General features: G+C 44.5%; 1 protein-coding gene across 2 annotated transcripts in view; it reads right to left on the bottom strand.

Annotated features, from left to right (window-relative positions):
- Window positions 1-22784, bottom strand: part of DAAM1 (dishevelled associated activator of morphogenesis 1) — a 210934-nt gene that overhangs the window by 22621 nt on the left and 165529 nt on the right. For both annotated transcript variants that reach the window (XM_054970185.1, XM_054970186.1), the window contains exon 16: window positions 5779-5882. In XM_054970185.1, the coding sequence (XP_054826160.1) occupies window positions 5779-5882 (104 nt within the window). The remainder of the gene's footprint in view (window positions 1-5778; window positions 5883-22784) is intronic.

Below are 22784 nucleotides of genomic sequence, written 5' to 3'. Positions count from 1 at the left end.
CAGCAATTTGCCATGACAACCAAATTTAGGCACCCAGGAAAACTGGAGTGTTTTCTCCCTACAAACCAGTATTCTAAAAGGGTATTAAACAGCAGTCTAGAACCCAGTTTGGAGGAAACATGCTCCTACTTGTCCACAGGCCTGCATTCAAGTATCATTAAAAATTGGAGCTTGCTTCCAAACCAGGGAGGGAGGAGACATGGCAAGCAAGCTGTGTTAGTGCCCATCATAAACAAAGGGGATGTTTCAATGTGGCCGGTAAAACAATCGGTGTCAGCAATTTATGACAGCATCACAAAAATCCATCCATTCCAATGAAACCAATCAGATTTAAGAGCCGCTCTGATCCATCAACTAAAAGCCTGGCAGAGAAGGGAAGTCTTTATGTCTTAAAACACAGGTTTCTTTTCAGTTGGGAACAGGTAGCTATAGTTTCAAGTCATTAGATGAAAAACCAGATGATTGGCTTGCGGAGAGGCTTAGAGAGGGCAGCAGGTCAGGTGGCACAGATATTGCGGAAGCTTCTCTTTGCTTCTATGCATGCAGTCTTACACGGGAAAGAACGTTCCATCTTAGTGAATACTGCTGGAAGGAGAATCAGACATGTGACACAGGTTTCTTTTCAGTTGGGAACAGGTAGCTATAGTTTCAAGTCATTAGATGAAAAACCAGATGATTGGCTTGCGGAGAGGCTTAGAGAGGGCAGCAGGTCAGGTGGCACAGATATTGCGGAAGCTTCTCTTTGCTTCTATGCATGCAGTCTTACACGGGAAAGAACGTTCCATCTTAGTGAATACTGCTGGAAGGAGAATCAGACATGTGACTTTGGGCAACTATGGATGATTGGACAACAACAGGCAGGTTTATTTCCCCTCTTTTCTCATGCTCTTTTTTTGCATCTCAGCTTCTGTGCTGCAGATTAGCAGACAGGGTACCCGTAAAAAGCTGCAATGATTCTTAAACCAAACCCATATTTTACCAGTCGCCTTCTGTGGGCTCAGTCCTGGGATAACTCCTGTTTTAGTTTCTTTACCAGACACACAATATCTTCCAGATGGTTTAATTTCTGGAGAATCAGGACCTAGATGGGAGTGGATGTGTAGAGCTGGGAGCTGGATTGGGCCTCAAAGTGACTAACTGGGACATTTGTGTGTTGCAAACCACACCTTTCCAAAGGGCAGACCTTGTTTTGGGGGACTGGCAAGGGAACGCGTGAAAGGTTAACAAGCCTATCACGTGGTTGTCAAGCAAGGGTTATAATATATGCCCTGCTTTTGCACTCTGGGACTGGAAGGGTGTGTGTATGATCACATTCTGCATGAATATGTCTGTAGCTAGTTGCTGAATGTATTTCTTTGGAAGGCGGGGGAGAGAGTCATCTCTCAGTGCCAAAATAGAACGCCGACGACACCACGGGAAAGGGGCCAGAAAAAGCTATAAGCCTATCCTGAAAACCCACAGTCATTATCTTTGTTGGCAGCCGCCGTGGAGCGCAAATCGTCCCGAGGGTGGAACTGGGTCACGGTGCTGGCTGTCGCAAGGATTTAAAATCCTGACACACTTCGATGGGATGCGACAGCTTGCAAAGCCTTGACAAAAAAGTGAACTGTTTGGGTGCAGCTTTGTTAGAGATGGATGGATCACCTTGTAAGGGTGAAAAGGAGAGGGAGAAAAAACACACCCTAAAAGGGAGGTAGAGGTGGAACAAATTCTTTGGATAGGAACCCCAGGCCCTTCCCCAGTAAACTTTTGGTTCCAACAGACTTCAGCTCACAAAAGAATGAAAGCAACGTCAAGCCGGTCACAAACAAAATGCATACAAGAAAAGAAGGTAGCACGGGCAACTTTTAAGGTGCGCTTCCGGGGAAGATGAAAAGAACTGTTACCTGCACGATAGACTGGGGAATCCTCACACCTGGAAGGAAAACTGGCAGAGAAGCAACAAAATGGAGCTCGCCCAAAGCCCTGATCTGACCAGGTATGGCACAAAGCCTGTGCCGAAGTTCACGAACACTGGGCCTAGCTTTTCTTTTGATGCTTCTCCTTGGCTTCTAAAGCCGTTTCTAACGGATCACTTCACCACCATCAAGAGCAGTAACCACAGGGGGAGGTGATGCTCTAAGCCACACCCCAAAAAACAGCCAATCAGCTCTTCGATGTCCAGGAGGAGGGGCTGAAGAAGGTATAAAGGCCCAGGGCTTCTCAGTCTTGGGGCAAAGGGTGGAAGGATAAGGAGGCAATGTGCGCAGGGAGACTGCTTAAGTTGGGGGGCACCACCAAACAGCATCTGTGGCTAAACAACATCAAAGTGGGAAATACGCTGTCCATGCCTGCTGGACCTGGCTTCCGCCAACTGGAAGTGACTTTGGGGTGGAGCTTGGTTGCAGAATGTGGGACTGTACACAGAAGTGCTAGAGGGTAACACTTCCCCTGTGTTTCCCATTTGGTTTGGAAAATCGACTGATCTCCCACTGTGGGCGGGGCTAGTGCTGCTCCTAGCAGGGGGTTGCCGGCAATTGATGAAGCAGCAAATCTCTGAGACCTGGTGCTAGGCGGCAACATCAGAAAAATGCCTTGGCCTCTATTGCCCTGTGGGCCTTGCAGAGAGACTGGCTGACTGCCGTGTGGAAGGGGATGCTGGACTAGACAGGCCACTGGTGTCATCCAATGGGGCTCTTTCTGTGTTCTTGTGTGTGCTGAACACCGCCATTACACCTTTTGGAGATTGCCATCAAGTACAATGAATTTGAACTCTTTCTGGTTTGTTGCCTAGAAAGGAGTGTTAGAAGAGGAGGAGTTAACACTGCCCCTTTCCTCAGGTTTAGAGGGAGAAAAACCAGAAAGTTAAAAACATAGAGAGGTCAGGGCATCTGTTTACTCCTCACTCCCCTGAACTTTTCTTTAAAGTGCAGATTGCTAATCTCAGGACTTCCTCCTCGTGACATTCTTCTCTTCCTCCCTTTGTCACACAACTATCTCTCCTTTCTATCTTGCACCATGCATGCAGGACTTGTCCTGCAATCCCTGCCCATCCCAAGACTAGATACGTAGATAAGAATCTCTCTCTCCTCTTTCCTATCAGAGTATAGAGTTCCTATAATAAAGAACTCTTATTTATTTTCTAAACCTAAACTAAGTATAAGTTTGTTTTTTTCTCTCTTACACTGACACCAGCCAGCAAACTCCAAACACCCATTATGTTCTCTCTGTGATTGACATACTCTGCCCAGATACCTTTTAATAGGTTTAGGGTCCATTTTTTCAAATAAGGAGACGGTATGAAAGCTTTTCTGAGAAGGATCAAACTTTAAAAAGTGACTGATTTTCCAGACCCTTAAGACAGAGAACCTAATCTTACTCCAAATCCCATTTCTGCATTTCTTTCTCCTGTTCTGCCGCCTAGGGGGAAATGGCCAGCCCATGTGAAAGTATTTGTTTTTCGGAAGGGGGGACATGGCCACAAAATTCACACCAAAGTCAACTCTTGAACACATCCAAAATTAAACTGAAGAAAATCAGCTTATTTTAGTTTTTTGAAAAATATTTTTTCTATTTATGCCCCTTGCTTTTCTTCCCAATGACGACTCCAAGCAACTTAACCTCACTCTTCTCTCCTCCACTTTATTTTCACAACAACCTGGAAGGGTAGGCTAGGCTAGGCTGATTGTGTGTGACTGGCTAACAGGCGAGCTTCCATGGCGAACTGCCGGATCCTAGTCCAACACTCTAACCACTACACCACACTGGCTCTCAAAGGTCACTGGTTGCTGCTTTTTCTTCTCAATTGGGAGGACGTGCTATTTCCAGATACCTTCCCATAAATGGGACCCCTGGCAGTTTTCTGGGCCACCAACACAGCCCCCAATGCTATTGCCCACAGGCTACAAGAAGCCCATCTCTCCTTAGCTTGGATATCTGTGAGGAGAGGCATTAAGGTCTCATCTACTGATCAATAGCTCACAAGTGGGGAAACAGGAGGGAAAGCTGAATTTCTGAATTTAAGAATCCCCTCTTAATACCACCTGGGGGCAAACTTGGGGAGCAATCAAACTGCACAGTCATTTGCTACTCATTCAAAACTCTTTCCCTGGAGATCCCCCCAAGTCTAATCCAATGCTCTAAGCTGGGCTGGTGTTTGGAAGTGAGAGGCAAATTTCTGACACGCAGCAGTAAGAGGCAGAAAGGGGAAAGAAGGCTGTGAGGATGCAACTGAGGCTAAAACAGCAAACACGTTATCAACCGATGATCCCCAGCACACCGCTGGTGGAAAGAAACAGGGAAGGAGTCCGTGCAAGCACACACGCCCTTTCATAAGGAACAAGTACGCCTGGCCTTTTAAAATGCAGCTTAAGAGTGGGGACCTAAAAAGCCATGAATGGTCAGGCAGCCCTGGCAAGAATGGGGAAACAATGGGTACGCAAAAATTTGGGATCACTTTATTTCAGAAAAATTATATGATAAAGTTTATCAAGTAGAACACTTTCCGAGAACTACAATGGTATCCATTTTTTGAATACCTTGAAAGTAACAATTCCTTACCTGGCCTAAAATTCTTTTATATATATGTAAACGTATAAGTTAACTTCACGTTTTCATTGTATATTGTATTACTACGTCAAGTTTATCCATGTTGGATATAATAAGAATACTCTCCCTGAAAGCTGTAATTAACCCGTTACGACTTCTTGTAATCTTATCAGCTGTATTTTGTTTCACTGTTATCTGTTGTTAGCACTGACTTCTTGTGTGTTTTGTAATTTTTTGTGTATTATACAGTTTCAATAATTTTTTTTTAAAAGAATGGGAAAACAAAAACATAAGAGCTAAATTGTTTGCTAGACTGGAGGAGAAAACTAAATATGACCTCACCGCACAATCATTTTTCCCAGCCGAGCACAAAGAGATAAAATATCAAGCAAGACAGGATCTTTCTGCACTGCGTGCCAGAGAGTATGTGGATTGCTTTATGAAAGTCTAGGTTATATGCCAATAAAGGCTTGCTTGAAAAGGAAGATAAAAGTCTAGGGTGAATACGGTCCTGGGCGATTGTCAAAAGGCAAGCATCTTTCACTGAACTGACAGCGCAAGGAGAAATCCTGGAAAAGGTACTGAAATATAATACTGTGAACGTGGCATCTCACCTTCTTCAGCTCGGTGTCTGCAAGGTTATTTTGTTTAATTGTGCAAACTTCTGGAATCAAGGCAGCAAATGTCTCATTGATTTCACAGCCACCCTGCAGGGCAGGCTAAGCCAAGAGAAAGCCAGTAGCCTGAGACCCTATTCCTGCCTAACACCCTGTCAATTGCCCCATTGCCACCCCTCTTGTTTTCTGTACATATTGTACAAACCAGGCTGTTGTATGACCTGGTAACAGCTATATTTATATGCAAGACGCTACAAGCCAGCAAGAAGAAATAATTCATTAATAAACAAGAAGGCACTGAGGTGAACTGGCACGCCACAGAAAGAGACTCCTACAGATGCTACTCCCAGCAACAAACGGGACTTTGGAGGCCACAGCAACGCTGGGAAAATTCTGGAAGAGGTAAAGGAAAGTGGTTCTCTAGTGTGAGAACTACACTCTTGTCTGATGGCATGGCACCTTGCCCAGCAGGAAGCAAGGGTATCCCTTTCCTTGGGGCAGCAGGTTTGCCAAGCACCTCCTGCAGATCCTGGTAAATGCCCGATGATGCCAACTCTTGATGCTGGCCTTGCACGGAGAGAAACGCTCTCAGAACAACTCACTCCTTTGAGGGCAGGGGGAGAATGAATGATACCTTGAGAGAAGGATATTGCAGTTCTGGGCCCTCCGACCATCTATGACCGAAAGCTCCTTGACTTTATGCCTGGAACTCAGCGCATCATCGAGGGCATCTTCTTTCTAGGAGGAACGTGAACAGAATCCATTAACACGCAGACATGCACTGACATCTTAGAACTTCTGGCACATGCCAGCATACCGGGCATCAATCAAGAAGTTTTGCCGAAGCGGACAGATTTAAAATTCCAGAGCTTGTCACTGAAATACAATCAGCTGTTCATAAAACGGCATGTTCTTGTCTCCTCTTAGGGGGGGCGGCGGCGGGGAAGGTGTGTGTGTGTGTGTGTGTGGGGGGAAGCGAAGAAACACTATTGGTTGAAAGCACATAAATATTGACCCAGATGGAAAGATTTAAGAACTCACAAGTGTGCAGACCCGCGAGGAACGTGTACGGGGTTCCCAAGCACAGACAAATTATGATGCTCTGTTTAGAACTGTTTTACTATCAGCTGGGGACCATGTTGACCTTACCTTCGGCGTTTCAAGCTGTGTGCTGCTTCTAAGGGAAGGGGCCATAGGTCAGTGGTAGAGCACACGGTTTGCATGTCCAGGGTCCCGGGTTCAATCCTTGATATCTCTAGTTAAACAGAGATGTCAAGCAGCTGGATGGGGGGGGGGGGCGGGGAGAGATATTTCTCTGCCTGAGGCTTTGGCAAGCCACTGCCAATCAGGGTAGAGAAAGAACCCTGAACTTCATATGCTCAAAATGGAAAAAGAATGACTTAATTCATCAGACTTTTGGAGAGGGGCCACATGTTTGGACACAGTAGGTATCCCGGAGCAATCCCAGGGCTTCTCAGTGGCAGGTGCTTTAAAAAGCCCCTGGAGAGCGGCTACTTGTGAGGTGGACACAGTTTTGCCATGCAAAGCAGCTCTGGCTGAGCTCCTCTACCGCACTGCTTCCGGTTGCAGGACCACAAAGGACGGAGGCTGCTTTGTGTGGGCAGATGGTCTAACGTCTGTAGACATAACTGCCAAGTTCTGGCACAGGGATTGAAGTCACACCAGAAATTTGCTCCAGCGTTCACTCGTACTGTCTCTCTCCACGAAATGCCTCGGCGCGTATTCGTCAAATGTAGAGAGACAGCATGTTAGCCGGAAAGCGTAGTTTAAAAAGACAGAACAGCCAGAGATCACTCATGAGAGGGTTTGTTAATTTCATCTTCACCTCCCCAAAGCTTTGTCAGTTTCAGCTCTCCAGGCTAAAACTGTGTGGGATTGCAACCAGAGAGCAACAAGGAATGGAAATGGGCTGGAGCTGCCTTCCAGAGCTGGGCTTGGACCTGGAGAGGTTCTAATGGGCTGAAATTTCCCTTCTGGCATTTCACAGCCCTTTCACACAGCTCCAGTGTATAGCAAAGCCTTTGCCCTGCCACCAGGTCTGTCTTCTTAAACTACCCTTCCTGGCTAAAATTGCATCTCCTGACACGTGTTCTTCAAGTGTCAGATGTCTCATGTAGAGAGACTCTTAATCCAATGTCAGTACACCAATGCTAAAACCAGGAGAGGGCAGACAACGAGCACAGCTCAGTCTCCCTTCTCTCCACCCATGGCTGTCACTGGACATGGTTAAGAAGAAAGGGAAGCATGTTTGCGTTTCACAGGAAGTCCTTCTATTTGCTCCCTGCTCGAACCCAACACAACTATCAGATTCAAGGTGATCATGGTGCATATACTGGAAACTGGCTTGCTTCCAAGGGCTCCACCTCCCCACTCCAGCTGACTCCTTTTCTCCAGTCGCTGGGTGAGCCACTATGGCCTCCTACGTGTGGGTGTGGGTTGATGGTGCACAGTGCAGTTGATGAGAGGGAAGTGAGAGGTCGACTTGATCGGGGCACTCCACTCAACCCCAGAAACACAAATGAACACTGAGCTTTTGAGAAAGAGCGTGCTGCTTTGAGGTGCCCCTAGAATGGGAGCTCAAGAGTCAGGGAGATGGAGAGCCAGGAAACAATGAAAACAAGTCCAGAAGAAGTCCAAGAGGGAGAAACACAAAGGAAGGAAGTGGAGTAAGGAGAGAAGCAGGAGCACGGAAACCGAGTGACAGTGGGCTGGGGGTTGACCTGGAATGGGACAACTCAAGAGCAAGGGTAGAGTGGGAGAGGATCTGGACTTCCTATTGATTAAAATAACCAACAAGGTCTTTGATCGCCTATCTCCAGGAAATATTTAGGATCAACACACCAAACTATCCAAAAAGGTGAAAGGCAAAATGTCAAACCGGTTCAGTCATGACCACTCTGAACACAAAAGGCATTCTCTGGTACTTCAACAGAGACAGCCAGAGAAACTTGACATTATAACTGAAAGGAAGAAAGTTCACAAGTGTTTAGTGGATGAATGTGATTCATTCCCGTCCCACCGCGTGACCGAAAACGTAGCGTGGGCTGGTTGCAGAAGTGAGCAAAAGGGCCGGATGAACAGGAATGAGGAATAAATTGCTGTCATTCAGGTTAGTTCGAGGAAGACTGCGGATCTCTGCTGCTGCAAATGCATAACGAAAGACTTTAAAAAGTTGTATCGCATCTCTTGTGTGCTTTCTTGGAGATGACCTAATCCAGAGGACTTTAGCCCTATACAGCTGCCGTTTTTAAACTGGCTTTTGGAAGAACCAACAGAGCAGAGAGTAAGATTGCCACGCCTTCTGTCTCTTTTTGTATGCATGCTGAGAATGGCAGCAGGGCAGCAAGGTGAAGTCACTCAGTGGCGGAGAGCATTCCTCCATGGTCCTGACTCTTTTGTTTGTTCCTCCCTTTGGTATACCTCCTGGTTCCCGGTTTACTTCCTGACCCCAGCTCTCTTGGTCTGCTGCCCACAGGCCTAGCCCTGACTCTGGTGATGTCATCACTCCGGAGTCCCATTCCTGTTACATGACTCTGACATGTGACATCTTGTCATTTGCTGGCAGCTTAAAGGGCCCCAGGTCTTGAAATGATGAACAACGCTAAATCAACCCAATTATCACTGCGGGGCCGTCTCGCACTCTATATTCCCTGGAGATTGCTCCAGGCAGCAGATAAACAGCTACTGGTGGTCCCTGGTCCAAAGGAGGCTCACCCTGCCTCAATCAGGGCCAGGGCTTTCTCAGCCCTGGCACCTACCTGGTGGAAATCTCTGTCCGTGGAGGCCCGGTCTCAGCAGGAGTTGCTGTCGTTTCGCCGGGCCTGTAAGATGGAGATGTTCTGACAGGCTTAGGGTGGTTGAGGCTGGTGGATAATCGCAACCGCCCTCCTGCCAGTGGTGTGTGTGTGTAACTTGACCCTGTAATAATTAGCCTTTGGCTATCCTGCCCCGTGGACTCTGAAGATATCTGAGAATTGAGATGTGGGATCCATTGTGCACTGCCCTAAAATGTTTTTATAATATTTATATGATAATATTATATATACTTTATCATCCTCTCTGAGCCTGCTTGCTGGGAGAGTGGACTATAAATCAAATCAAATAATGGTTGTTGTGGATTTTCTGGGCTGTATAGCCTTGGTCTTGGCATTGTAGTTCCTGACGTTTCGCCAGCAGCTGTGGGTGGCGAAACATCAGGAACTACAATGCCAAGACCACGGCTATACAGCCCGGAAAATCCACAACAACCATCATTCTCCGGCCATGAAAGCCTTCGACAATATATCAAATCAAATAAGTTAAATAGTTTAATAAAGAACTCTTCTGAGTCTTAAACAGACACAAAGCTACTGCAATATTTCCACAAAACAGGTACCCAAATCCCAAACATTTTCGGTTTTGAAGAATCAGGACCCGCCACCTTCATCTTGTCCTTCTGCAAGTTAATATACAAGGCCAGCACTTAGACACTCCAGCAAACATGAGAAAGACTCGCTCGCTTGTTCCAACAGAAGATTTTGACGGAAGCCGACTTACCTGCTTGGAGTTATTGTTCACAAAGAAGTCCTACAGCCAGAGCAGAAGCATGGGATAAGGCAGGAAAAAAGCGTGCGGTTCAGTGGTCACAGCAAAACAAAAAAAACAAAACAAAAACACCCCACAAACACAAAATAGAGAAAAAAATAAAGAGTCAAAGCACAGTTGGGAAGGATATATAAATTCAGTGGTGCTGGTTGCAACCCCCCTCCCCACCCAACACTCCGGAAATATCTGCTGCAGACATTATAATGCAAATGAAGAGGTGCAATACGGTAAAGGGATATTAGTGGAAAGGGCTCTGCGGTAGAGCAGCATGCGAAATCAGAGACGGCGGACGACAAGGTGCAGTTTCGTTAGTCGGTCAAGCATATTTGCACAGACACAAAGGGGAACATCAGCACACCTGGAATTAAAGGTCTTTTCCAAGGCCGGGTTTACACAATTAAAGGCACCTGAGACTGCTTTGGAGTTGAATCTTGCAGTATCTAGTTCTCAAGATGTCAAAAGGAGCAGTGAGGCTGCTCTTCTCCCTCCAACCACAAGGCATGCCACCCTGAGCTCAGTAGGCCTGGATGAAAACACACTATATAGACATATAGAAAATCAATGGCTACGGTCATCTTCGGAGGCCCCTCTTTGGATGCCACCATTTTCTGAGGTTAGACTGGTGGCAAATCCAAGAGAGAGATCCTTCTGGGTTACGGTGCCAAAACTATGCCACTCCCTCCCCAGGGACAGTCGTCTGATCCCGTCTATCACTGTCTTCCACCAGCAGGTGAAGGCTTTTTTTTAATCTGCTGTTCCCCCAGTGACTCCTTCCTTCCTGCCTTATGTTTCTATTGCTGTTTTTGCTTTTTTATCATTGCATTGTATTTTGGTTTTAGTTGGTTTTATGATGTGCCTTTTGATGCTTTTTTTTTTTACTGTTAGCCACCTTGTTGACCCTGACACAGCAGAAAGGAGGGATATACATTTTATAAATTTTTTTTAAAAGTAAAATAAAGGAGGGATCAATAGTGGAGAGATCGACAACATGGACCAGTGCCTACGACAGCATGCCCAGAGGGCATGGCACCATCAGTGTGGGAAGCCACAGGGTTGTGGGGCCCTCCCACACGACGTCAGCCATTCCAACAGTACCAAAGTAGCATGGGATAGAAGGCTACAGGGATGCCATTCCTATAACCTAAGATCTGGCTCACATTCCCAAGCCAGTCTTGGATATAACTAGCTTGGAAGGATCTCCAAATACTTCTAAACAGCCGTGATATCATGTCTTGGTGGCTGTATCCAACAATCATGAGCAGAAAAGGATCTGCTCTGTACCGATGGAACAGAGACTATTTTGCTCCGTTTCTCCTCCTCACTGCAGCCTGCCCCCCTTTCATAGCTTTTTGTTCACGCAGCTCCTAGGAATCAAAAGGGTCTGCTGGAAGAAGGAGTCCATGAAGAAAATCCATACATGTAGCCCGAGCACTTTGCTGGATATAACCCATTATTGTGGGACGCATATAAAGCCTCCACTTCTGTGCCGAGTTCATTATAACGCAGGAAAAACTAAAAGAGGCAAGCCAAGTGCCCCTTAAATAAACATGGGACTTCTTACTTCAGCAATCAATTAACTACATAATCATACAAATGTGTTAGTTTCAGGTAGGTAGCCGTGCTGGTCTGCAACAGAACAGTAGGATTTGAGTCCAGTGGCCTCTCAGAAAAAAAGGATTTTCTGAGTATGAGCTTTTGAGAGTTCTCTTCTTTAGACACTGAAGAAGGGAGCACTGACTCTCTGAAGCTTATACCCTGAAAATCTTGCTGGTCTCTAAGGTGCCACTGGACTCAAATCCTGTTGGAGTGAGTTATTGGGTTCGCTGGTCATGTTAGCAAGTCCTGGTTTTGATGAAAACACCAGGCTACAATCTGCTAAAATCACGCACAACACTTGTTTGCTTCGGCAACAGCCAGGGACAAAGATGAATTCCTGGAGACGGTAAAATGTCTAAGAGCAACACATCAAATGCCTTTGCCAGAATGGAAGGAATTCAAAGGTATATGTAAAGAAAACAATGCCCCACGAGCATTCTGCTAATCTGAAATACCAGCTTCTAATGATTTTCTCTCTGAACATTATGTTTAATGGCTCTATGCTTACCAGGCAAGGGAAGTTTTGCCTCAGTCTTGATTCCTGTACAAACACGACACTCAAGGTTGGAGGTATAACAGGTTCCTGGATGCTTTATCTGATATATTATCATGTTAATTTCAAGGCAGAGTTGGTGGTTTAGTCCCTCGCAGCCTTGCGAGGCATGAACAATGCCGACTTGTCATGTTCTCATGGGATTTTTACAGCACGGTATCTCATCTCTAGCATGATATGAATCATCTCCAGGAGAAATGGTTTCCCAACCAGCTTTCATTTGGGTCACATTATTTAAGGGAACTATGTGAGCTGGTTAACTCTTAGTAAGCTGTCGCCAACCTTTCTGCACAGTACAGTAGCTGGGAGCAGCCGGGGAATGGATTTCTCTAGGTTTTCAACATGTGGCAGTTCTAGGCGTTATGTTGTCTCCTTGTCTTTGGTTGTGACCCACCCTGAGCCCGCTTGTGGGGAGGGCGGGATATTGTTGTTGTTGTTGTTGTTGTTGTTGATGATGATGATGATAGTAGTAGTAATGATGATGATGATGATGATGATGATGATGATGATGATGATGATGATGATGATGGCATTAAAACAAATGCAAGTTTTGCCACTGGTCTGCATAGGAGCAGAATTTCACCCAGACTGAGTATGATCAGAGAGAACACTGATATGGAGGACTGATCTTTCCTTTTTTTAAAAAAAAATTTAGTGTGATCACTTTCAGGAACACTCCCTAGATAACCAGTGCAATCCTAAAACAAGTTACTCCAGTCTACGCCCATTGATTTCAATGGACATAGACTGGAGTAACTCTTCTTAGGACAGCACTGAACATGTTTAAGTAATTTTAAGGAATAGCATATCTTGGGCTGCCTCTGTATGGTGTGTGAAGTGGCCCCCACCTTCAAGGTTTCTTCCCAAGTGTCACGGTAGCTTTAGTGCCATTTAAAAGGCACTCGATCTTACTGCATTGTATGCCGCCACCACAACGCCCTGCCAAGAACAAAAAAACACACTCTTCTATCTTCTCCCAAACAAGCCATTTCCTGATCCCTTTATGCTGGATTTTTTTTTTAACCATGCAAATAGCTAAAAATCTTAACATGTATTTTAAATTGTATTATGTCTTTATTATGCTTCACATTTTATATGATGGAATTTTATGTGGTTCCCGTTTTATTTAGGGCTGTTGTAAATAGATGTGAATGGCTCTTAATGGTGGTTGACTGCAAATGAATAAATGAATGAATGAATAGCTAAAATGGGGTGGATCCAGTGCAAAATGTTCTGCTAGTGCTAGAGCTCTTATGCAAGCAGAAATGCAAGAAAAATACTGCAGAAGCTAAGTCAAGCTTATTGTATCCCTCCTTGCATTTCGGCTTGCACAAGACCTGGTGCAACCAATATCAGGGCATTATAATGTATAGGGAGGAAAACACTAGGTGTTGCACAAGATCTTGCACAAGCAGAACTGTGCTAAGTCCATTTAAATTTCTGCTTGCATTGAAAGATTCAAGCACTGAAGAGTGATACACGAGCACGTGTGCATGCGCGTGCGCATGTGCGCGAACACACACACACGCTCATACATACTATAATAAATGTTCCAAACAACATTTCTTATCTTTCTTTTTTTTTTTAAAAAAAAAAAAATTTTTTATTGGGTTAGAATCCATTATTTCCACATTTACATTCAATTTTCCCCAATTTTTTCATCTCTAACCCCCTCCCTTTCCCCCCCCTTTTTGTTGACTTCCAACAGCTTTCCAACCCTTTGTCCCCTTTCCCTTACTTTTATTAGCTTCCTCTATCTAAAACAAATATATATTCTCCATTATTCTAAGCAGTACATCCTTAACTATTTTTAACATTATATGCCCAAACTGTAAGCCTTTGTTTCCATCTTAGATAAACAATTTATCCCAATTTTTCAATTTCAGGTATTTCTATATATCATAAACCATATAGATCATACATTCGTTTATATCAAACAATTTGACTTATTCTCTATATATATTACTCATTCTATCTTTTTATAATAATTCTATATATCTCTCCTCACGTAGTCAATCAATTTGACCCATCTATATCTTCAGACATTCAGTTTGGTACAAAACTTGTCAGAAAACTTGTCAGAAAAAAAAGATTGTTAGTTAATCGCTCCTTATATTTAGTCCTTATAATTAATTATTTTCTCTATGTTCTGTTTGTTAACCTATATATATCTATATATATGTCAATCTATTAATCTGACTGCTTATTAATTCACATTTATCTCTTCTCCCCCCGGTAAAGTCTCCCCCCTCTACTTCAATACTTCAGTAGTTCTCAAACTGCCACAGTTTTCCTCCCACCTCCCATTTCTTCTCCAGGTATTGTTTCAGCTTCTCCCAGTCTGTGTTGAACTGCCCTGAGTCCAGATCTCTCAATTTTCTTGTCATCTTGTCCATTTCAGCCATATACAGCAATTTGTAAGTCCAATCTTCAATAGTTGGCACTTCTTGTACTAACATTTCTTATCTTTCTACGTGCTACACCCTATACACCCAACAATATTCCTCCCCTAACATTTTCCTCTAGTTTCACATTACTCCAGAAGCATTAGAAGGCTTCTATCTTGGAACGATTACTGACTGCATGAGAGAGCCCTCTTGTCCGCAATAAACCAGCACTTTCTGCACCAGATTTGCATCGAGGGAACTAACTGCTTTCTGCATCCAGCACATATTTTTATACAGATCTGACATCACTCAAAATACAGGTGAATTTTTAAGTTCTGTTCAGTTGTGAGTTTGCGTTAGCAGCGCTTGTTGCAAACGAACAAGTGCTGCAAAGAATTCTCCTGGCTTTCCGCAAATGATGCAAAACCGAATTTTTCAAAAAGGCTTTTTACCCAGATAGGAGGGCCGTATTGTAGGGAGCGGGGTCTCAGATGCTTCGTTGATGAGTTAGGGACCATAGACTTCACCACTATGTTGTACTGGATTCCTGCTAATGCTATGTCTTTGTAAACTTCTATCTATTTACCCTATGGCATTGTTTATGGAAATGTTCTTGACATTGACTGTACTAATCTCACACTGTGTAATCCCCCTTAAGTCTCAGTGATAAAGGTAGACTATAAATGACATAAATAATTAAATTCTCTGCGCCACCTGATTTAACACGTAACGCATCAGGTTTGTTTTATAACATACCAAAAGGAAAGCACTCGTGCACAGGAAACGGAGCAATGCTGTTAATGTAAATCACCACATTGCGAAACACACGTGGGATTAAAGGGACCTGAATGCTCAATCGCACACAACTTTGCTGCTAAACTGGGGATGGAAGTGGTCCTCAGCATTGGACGAAACCCGAACAGGAGCTGTCACGCAAACACGAATCTTCAGTAGTGCATGAAAAAACTAAGGGGACACCACTAGAAATGTCTTACAGCCTGGCTGATATTGCATTAAAGCGAGGAGACGAGGATCACAAAAATTGTGTGTACGCAGGTGAGGGGAGCAGCGCCCTGCACCACTCCCAGGTGACCAACTGCGCCACTCTCTACTGTTTTCAGTATTTTCCTCCACTGTGGTTCCAGTTTCAGACAGCCTTGGACAAGACAGTTCCTAGCTGTTCACGTTTTAGCAGTGACTGTTTTACAGCACTTTAGAAGATGCGCAATTATCATCAGCTGCTTTGACCGCCACATTATGACACAGCACGAACGTGGCGTTAAAAACAACAGTAATAATGCTGAAAGTGATCGTGAGCGGTGAGGTAGAGGCAGTGGCAGAGCACCACCACCAATCTGCAAGAGTGTGAATGAGGGGACATGGGGACACACACACACACGTTTCTCCTCATGATGTTTCATCCGGCCCTCAATTTAATTGCATTAAGGCACATGTTCCAAGCAACTAAAACATCTTTGGTTAGTTGGCAACCAATCAAGGTGAGTTAACTTTCTATGGTATAGTCTCAGAAGAGTAGTTTTGTTCCAACTTATGGCGACCCTATGAATGAAATAATAACAACAGCAGCAGCAACATTCGATTTATACACTGCCCTTCAGGACAATTTAAGACCCACTCAGAGAGGTTTATAAAGTATGTCGTTATTATCCCCACAACAATTACCCTGTGAGGTGGGGTGGGGGGGATGCTGAGAGAGCTCTGAAAGAGCTGTGACTGACACAAGGTCACCCAACTGGCTTCAAGTAGAGGAGTGGGGAATCAAACCCGTTTTTCCAGATTAGAGTCCTGCTGCTCTTAACCACTGCACCAAACTGGCTCTCAAAAGACCTCCAAAACCTCCTATCTTTAACAGACTTGCTCAGATCCTGCAAACTGGAGGACGTGGCTTCTTTTATTGAGTCAAACCATCTCGTTTTAGGTCTTCCTCTTTTCCTGCTGCCTTCTACCTTTCCCAACATTATTGTCTTTTCCAGTGAGTTTTGTCTTCTCATGATGTGACCAAACAATGATAAGTCTCAGAGCCAAGCTACAAGTGATGAATGGCACTTGCCTGGCAAGTGAACAGACTCACGTGTATTCCTCCCTGTTCACTTGCCACTGGAGCACAAGTGAATGGCAAGTGAACAGGGAGGAATACAAGTGAGTCTGTTCACTTGCCAGGCAAGTGCCATTCATCACTTGTAGCTCGGCTCCCAGTTTCACAATTTTAGCTTCTAGGGAGAATTCAGGCTTCTCATCTGTAATGGTGGTGGAGAATGCCCTCAAGTCATAGCTGACCTATGGCATCCCCTGGTGGGGTTTTCATGGCAAGAGACTAACAGAGGTGGTTTGCCATTGCCTGCCTCTGCAACCCTGGTCTTTGTTGGAGATCTCCCATCCAATTACTAACCAAGGCAAATCCCGCTTCTGAGATCTGATGAGATCAGGCTCACCTGGGCTACCCAGGTCAGGGTATCATCTGTAAAGCATCTTAGAAGACCAACATTTCTCATTTTGTTGGTTTTATAAGGTACTGCTGGCTTTGAATTTTGCCCGACTTTCTGTGGATTTCAGCAGCACTGACTTATTAGGACCAAACGTATTCTGCTATATTATAAAAATGCAAGTAAAATGCATACACTTGCAATCTTAATACGGATGCCTCAGCTCTTCCTCCCCAACACCTTCCATTTCACGTGTCACTATAAACCCATTTTTAAAACTCGAGTTTCATATCACAGTAGTAATCACATGCCATTAGCTGAAGTGCCACAAGGGAAGACGCCAGCCCTTGTCCTATTTCTCATTAGTGGACAGTTTGAGGGCAGAATATTTCTGCATCCATCTGACTGCGCCAGATCCCAGAGGCAGAAGAAAGAGACGCTTGAGTCTAGCAGGTCAAGGTGAGCCTGCAAAATGCTCCAAATGCTCTGAAAATTGCTCATAAATTCAGTTCCACGGAGACAGGCTCTGTGCACACAGCTATCTAGCCGAAAGCTTTATTGCTTCAGCTGTGTCAGAGGGGAGGATCTTCAAATATCTGCACTGCACTTAAGGCTCGCTTAATGAAGATGGGAGACCCTTGGCAACAGAGAGCCCATTTTAAAAGCCCCCACTTTGCAATAACCACAGAGAATCTCGCAGGCTAAACTCCCTCAGTCCCCATCTGAAGCTATATAGAAACATCGGAAGTTGGAACGCAGGAATACTATTTATCATTTACATTGCCCTTTTAATTTACAAACTGCGTTTTTAGACCGTACTCATTGGATGTGCACTCTACTACTTTCTCCTTTTCGGGAAGGGAGGTGGGGGTGGAGAAGCTCCAAGTCAGAATAATTGGAACATAAAGTTATTGATGAATGCAGCAATTTATCAAACAATAAGCACATGTGCAAGCTATACGGACTTGGCTGTACTGGCTTTAAAAACATTCTGGCTAGGATAAACTCCTCAACGATTACGGCCCAGCGTATCTCCAGGAATGCTTCTTTCAACATGAGCTCACACACTCCAAATCTATTAAAGAAGTCATGCTTAGCCTCCCCCGCCCAATGTTTGGAAGGTTAGGATGATGGGAACGTAAGAGCAGTTCTGCTAGATCAGACCGGTCGTCCATCTAGTCCAGACTCTTGTCTCATCCAGTGGCCAGTCAGTTACGGTGGAGGGGCAACAACAGGGAATCGAGGCTGAAGTCGTCTCTTATGCTGCCTCTGGGATTCAGAAGTTTACCGTCTCTGAATACGGAGCTTCCCTCCAGTGGCTATTAGCTGGTTAGAACTATTCTCCATGAGTCTGTCCAATCCCCTTCTGAAGCCGTCTATGCCTGTGGCCGTCACTACATCCTCTAACACAGCATAAGAGGCGGGGAAAATCCCACGGGAGAAAAAGGTACGCTCTACTCTGTGCTTATACTTTATAACATTTAAAGTGCTCAAGTGCTAATTCATAAAAACTCAATCCCCATTCATATAAACAGTATTACTGTACATAATAGTTATACTTCATTAAAGTGACAGGCAATACTCTCGCCCTGCATGTATCAACGAGAGTACTGCCTGTCCCTTTATGAAGTATAACTATTATGTACTGTAATACTGTTTATATGAATGGTGATAGAGTTTTGAGCACTTTAAATGTTATAAAGTATATGCACAGAGTAGAGTGTACATTTTCCTCCCGTGGGATTTTTTCTGTCTGTCTGTCGTGGTCATGACATCCTCTGGCAGCAAATTCCACACTTCCATCACTCGTGTAAAGTAGTATTACCTTTTGTCCATCCTGAATCTCCTGCCCATTAGCTACGTGAGACACCCTCGAGTTCTAGTTTTTTAGGAGTGGGAGAAAAAGTTCTCGCTATCCACTCTCTCTACCGTGTGCATAATTTTATACACCTCTATCATATAACCCTGTCCCTCTCCCCCTTATTCATCTCTTTTCTAAACCGAAAAGTTCCAGATTCTTTATTTTTTCCTCCTGGGAAAGGAGCTCCAACCTCCTAATCATCCTAGTTGCCTTCTTCTGTACTTCCCCCAGCTCTGCAATGTCCTTTTCACATGGCCTTTTTAGCAGTGGCCCCTTACTAAGTAGGAATCCATTCACCTACAAGATCCACATTACGGTTCGTGCTTTTTGTCCTGGTGCTTAAAGGGTGTATGAGGTGCATGAGCATACAGGCACAGAATAAAGTGCCTTTCCTTTCAGACATCACCTAGAAGCACAAGTCCCTTCAAACATCCGAAGCCGTCCTTATCACAGCCTTCCAAGTGTTCCACACAAACAATGTAAAATGTCAGGATTTGCACTATTCGCTTCTTATAATGGGAGCTGTTACACTTTTAAATAAACATATTACAAGGACTGAGAACCCTCTTTTAAAGCAGTGGCCTCATTAAAGCAGAGCCCCCCTTTCAGACTCTGAAATGATTTTTTAAAAAATCTAACGATGTAAGTCAAGAATGTAAATATCTTTTGAGTTCAAAAGTTGTGCAGTAGGGCAGCTTCCCCCCCCCCCCCGCCCTTTCCCACCTTGCTACACAGAAAGATTTGTGTGGACGAAGTGGGGGCACGCAGCCAAAGCTAACCATCAATGGCTTTTTCTGTAAATTAGGACGTGAGGATTTGTTTTCTCAAGTGCAGTAGCCGTCCTTCCACATCCATGCCAATTTTCCCTGTGCAAACATTTACAAACTCAAGAGGAAAAAAAAAAGAAAACAAGATTTGATTTATCCAAGACTGGCCCAAGACATTTCGGTGCCTCAGGCAGGAAATTCAAACGGGACTCACCCCTCACGTGGCACCAGGGCTTACAACCCTCTCCGGAAGTTCTCCTACACAAGCTTCATTGAAATTGAGCAAGTATAGCGCAGTGTTTGTTTCGTGGGGACTTGAACAGGAAATTCCCATGAGGGATTGCATCCCTCAGAGCAGATCTCTGACCCCCTGCTCTCCTAGCTGCAATGCCAATACCCCCCCCCCGCCCCCCGCCACAGTTGCTTTGCAGTGACTAGTCAAATGGCCTTCCAAGTAATATAGGAGTTCCAAGATGGAAGAATCAGTGCTGGTAAAGAGAGCTTAATATTTCTATAATTGCACCTAGATTCGATTTCCAATGCAACAGCAAATATTTGGACTGCATAGACTGGAAGTGCTCCTTTTAACAAGACTGTTTTCTGAGGTAACAGCCCCGTGGCGCATTCATTTGTAACAAGAGCTGACACTGTGGGTGTGTGCCTCTTACAATCGTGACTATATCCTGTAATTATTTCATCTCAAATTATCAGGGAAGCTAAACGATAGAAGCAACCAATAAGTTAACACTGAGACTGGTAAATGGAACGCTGCCAAAGTCCACTGGAAATGCTCCTTGCACAAAGCTGCGCTGGAACAAAGAACCGCATAAAGCGCTGGCCCTGTGGTTTCTGCCTTTGGCACTTACGAAAGGGATTTGTAAAGGAGCTTTTCCACCCAAGACACAATTCTAACGGAGGGGAATTTTGCACACCGTACAGGAGACAGCAAACCACGGATTTCTAGATTTGCACTTTTAATCAGTGCCTCTGTGTGTTTTGCACTGCATGCATACCTAGGGAGAAGAAAGAATTGGCTGATTCTTCCCATGGTGCATGCATGCTAATTAAAACATGCCACTTTACACTCAGGTGTACTGAGAGATGCCTTTCATACGGGAAAGCAATGTGAAGTAGCCCTTACTCCCCTATCAAGCAACACTCTACCAAAAGCTTCCAGTTACTCTAACTTTGTAAGTCCGGTTTCCCAGTTCCAATGAGCAGCTTGGAGAAGGCTACTCTGAATCACAAAACACCGGCACACTGCAGAGATCGATCTCAATTTACAATGGCTTTTCCCAGTGTTTCTTTCCCACCTAAGTCCTGGACCTAGAATTAAAGTTTCTCCCTTCTTTGATTTCCCACTTTCCAATTGTCTCCAATTCCACACTGAATAAACATGGGATTTTGGCATGCAGAAGAGATCCCAGATGCAATCTGCTGTTAAAAGATAAAGAGACTATGGAGAAAAACTTGAGAAAGCCACCGACAATCAGACCAGAAAATACTAAACTGGATGGGGCAAAAGTTCAATACCCTATAGGGCCGGTTTCTGTGTTTCTTCTACCCTTGATAACTACTCAACAGCCTCAATGTACTCATGTTTACTGTGATGGAAATATCAAGAGAGATGAAGAGCAGATCCTCTTTTTGCACAAATTCCTTTCGACTTTAGTGCTATGTAACTATTGACGCCTGACCTGGTAGCCACCCAATTCTTGATTAGCACCAGGAAGAGACTGAACTTGTAATTTCTAAAAAGGACTTAAATGTAGACGCTGCTTCATCTTTGAAAGATTTTTACCTTCTGAATTCTGAGTATTACTCTTAACAGACTAGCATGAAAGCTAATTCTTAGAAATCACCAGTAGCTCCACTACCTTAACACATACACCAGACACACGCTTTTACCTGGGCCGATTCCAGACGGCCCCCTGCCTCGCGAAACGTCGCGCGTCGTCGCGCGTCGTTGCGCAGAAAACGCGAAATATCGCGTTTTCTCGCACGAGCTTTGCGCGACGTCGCGCAAAACTCGCGCGAGAAAACGCGATATTTCGCGTTTTCTGCGCAACGACGCGCGACGACGCGCGACGTTTCGCAAGGCAGGGGGCCGTCTGGAATCGGCCCTTCTTAACACTTTGAGTTACTGCCTTATTACAACGAAATCCAAAGGAAGGACCAATTCAAACAGCTGCCTCGTAAATTCTTTATCCATCTGTGCTTCCCCTCTTAATGAATCAATGTACAGGCAGCAGACTCAACATGTGTATGGATCTGGTGTGTGATCTTCATGACAAAATCAGACGGCGATTTGTGGGTGTGCTAATGATTTTTCCTTTGGGGAAAACCATTGTTTTGGTGTGTGTGCTTCAGACTGCACAGGAAAACATGGCCTACATTCAGTGATGTGCACTAATATGGCTTTTTTTGTTGTAGGATTGAAAATTAGCCAGTTTTAGATGGAAGCACCCGTTTCAAGGACACTGATTATCAAAAGCGATTTTATATGGCTACAGATGTTACAGTGTAGATTTAGGGGCTCTGTGGTTACAAAATTATGAAGAAGTCAAACATCCAGCAGTATATTTTTAACTTACATGATTCAATCAAAGTGTTGTGTCTGAACAATTGGTGCCAGGGCAAACTGGAGAACCCCATAAACTGGAATTCCAATATGGGATTTAACTAAGAATCACAGCTTGTGTAGAAAAATAAACTCCCAGTTTTCCAGGACACTTGCTTTAGGAGCTTGATCAAACTAGGGAGCGTTAATCTATTCTCTGTTCATGAAAGGAGGCAGGAGGAATGAGGAGAGAGAATATAAAAACAGAAAACATGTGATTGTGCCAATGCCAACAAAACCTCATTTTAACACGAGTTTTTCATGATGCCTGAATGCACCCAGTGTGCATGCAGCAAAATGTGCGTGCCGAAATCGTAGGCATGAATCTAACTGGATTTCACATGTTTTTCCCACACGGAAGTGCTTTCTGTGTTGGGGAAGCATGTATATACAGATGGACGTGACCAAGGAGCATAAGTGAGAAAGGGGGGAGGGTGAGAAGGTGCCATGTGTGTAAAGAAGAAAGGTTGGTGTTTGCAAAGCAAAGTGTGCGTATGGAAAGTGGCAGAGCATGAGGGGACCCTTGGCCATTCTGGGCTGTTTGAGCTGGGGTGATTGCTGCTTTCCACCCAATATTTTGATCCGCTGCCACTCTAAAGAGGGATGCTTGCTGTACGAATCGGAAGCCCTGATGGGCATCCTGCTTTTTAAGAAACGTAGATTCTTTCCTTCTTCTGACTTGCCCTCTAGCACCAACATACATTTGTTATTACAATACCAACAGTTAAGAGATCGGAGGCTTATTTAAGGGGGGGGAATCATAATTCAGGCTATGCAACTGAAGGCTTATTTACAGGGCTTTTTTCT

The sequence above is a fragment of the Eublepharis macularius genome, chromosome 2, assembly GCF_028583425.1.
Source record: "Eublepharis macularius isolate TG4126 chromosome 2, MPM_Emac_v1.0, whole genome shotgun sequence".
Taxonomy (NCBI): domain Eukaryota; kingdom Metazoa; phylum Chordata; class Lepidosauria; order Squamata; family Eublepharidae; genus Eublepharis; species Eublepharis macularius.
The sequence above is the reverse complement of the archived record's forward strand: the minus strand, read 5'-3'. Positions and strand labels throughout refer to the sequence as shown.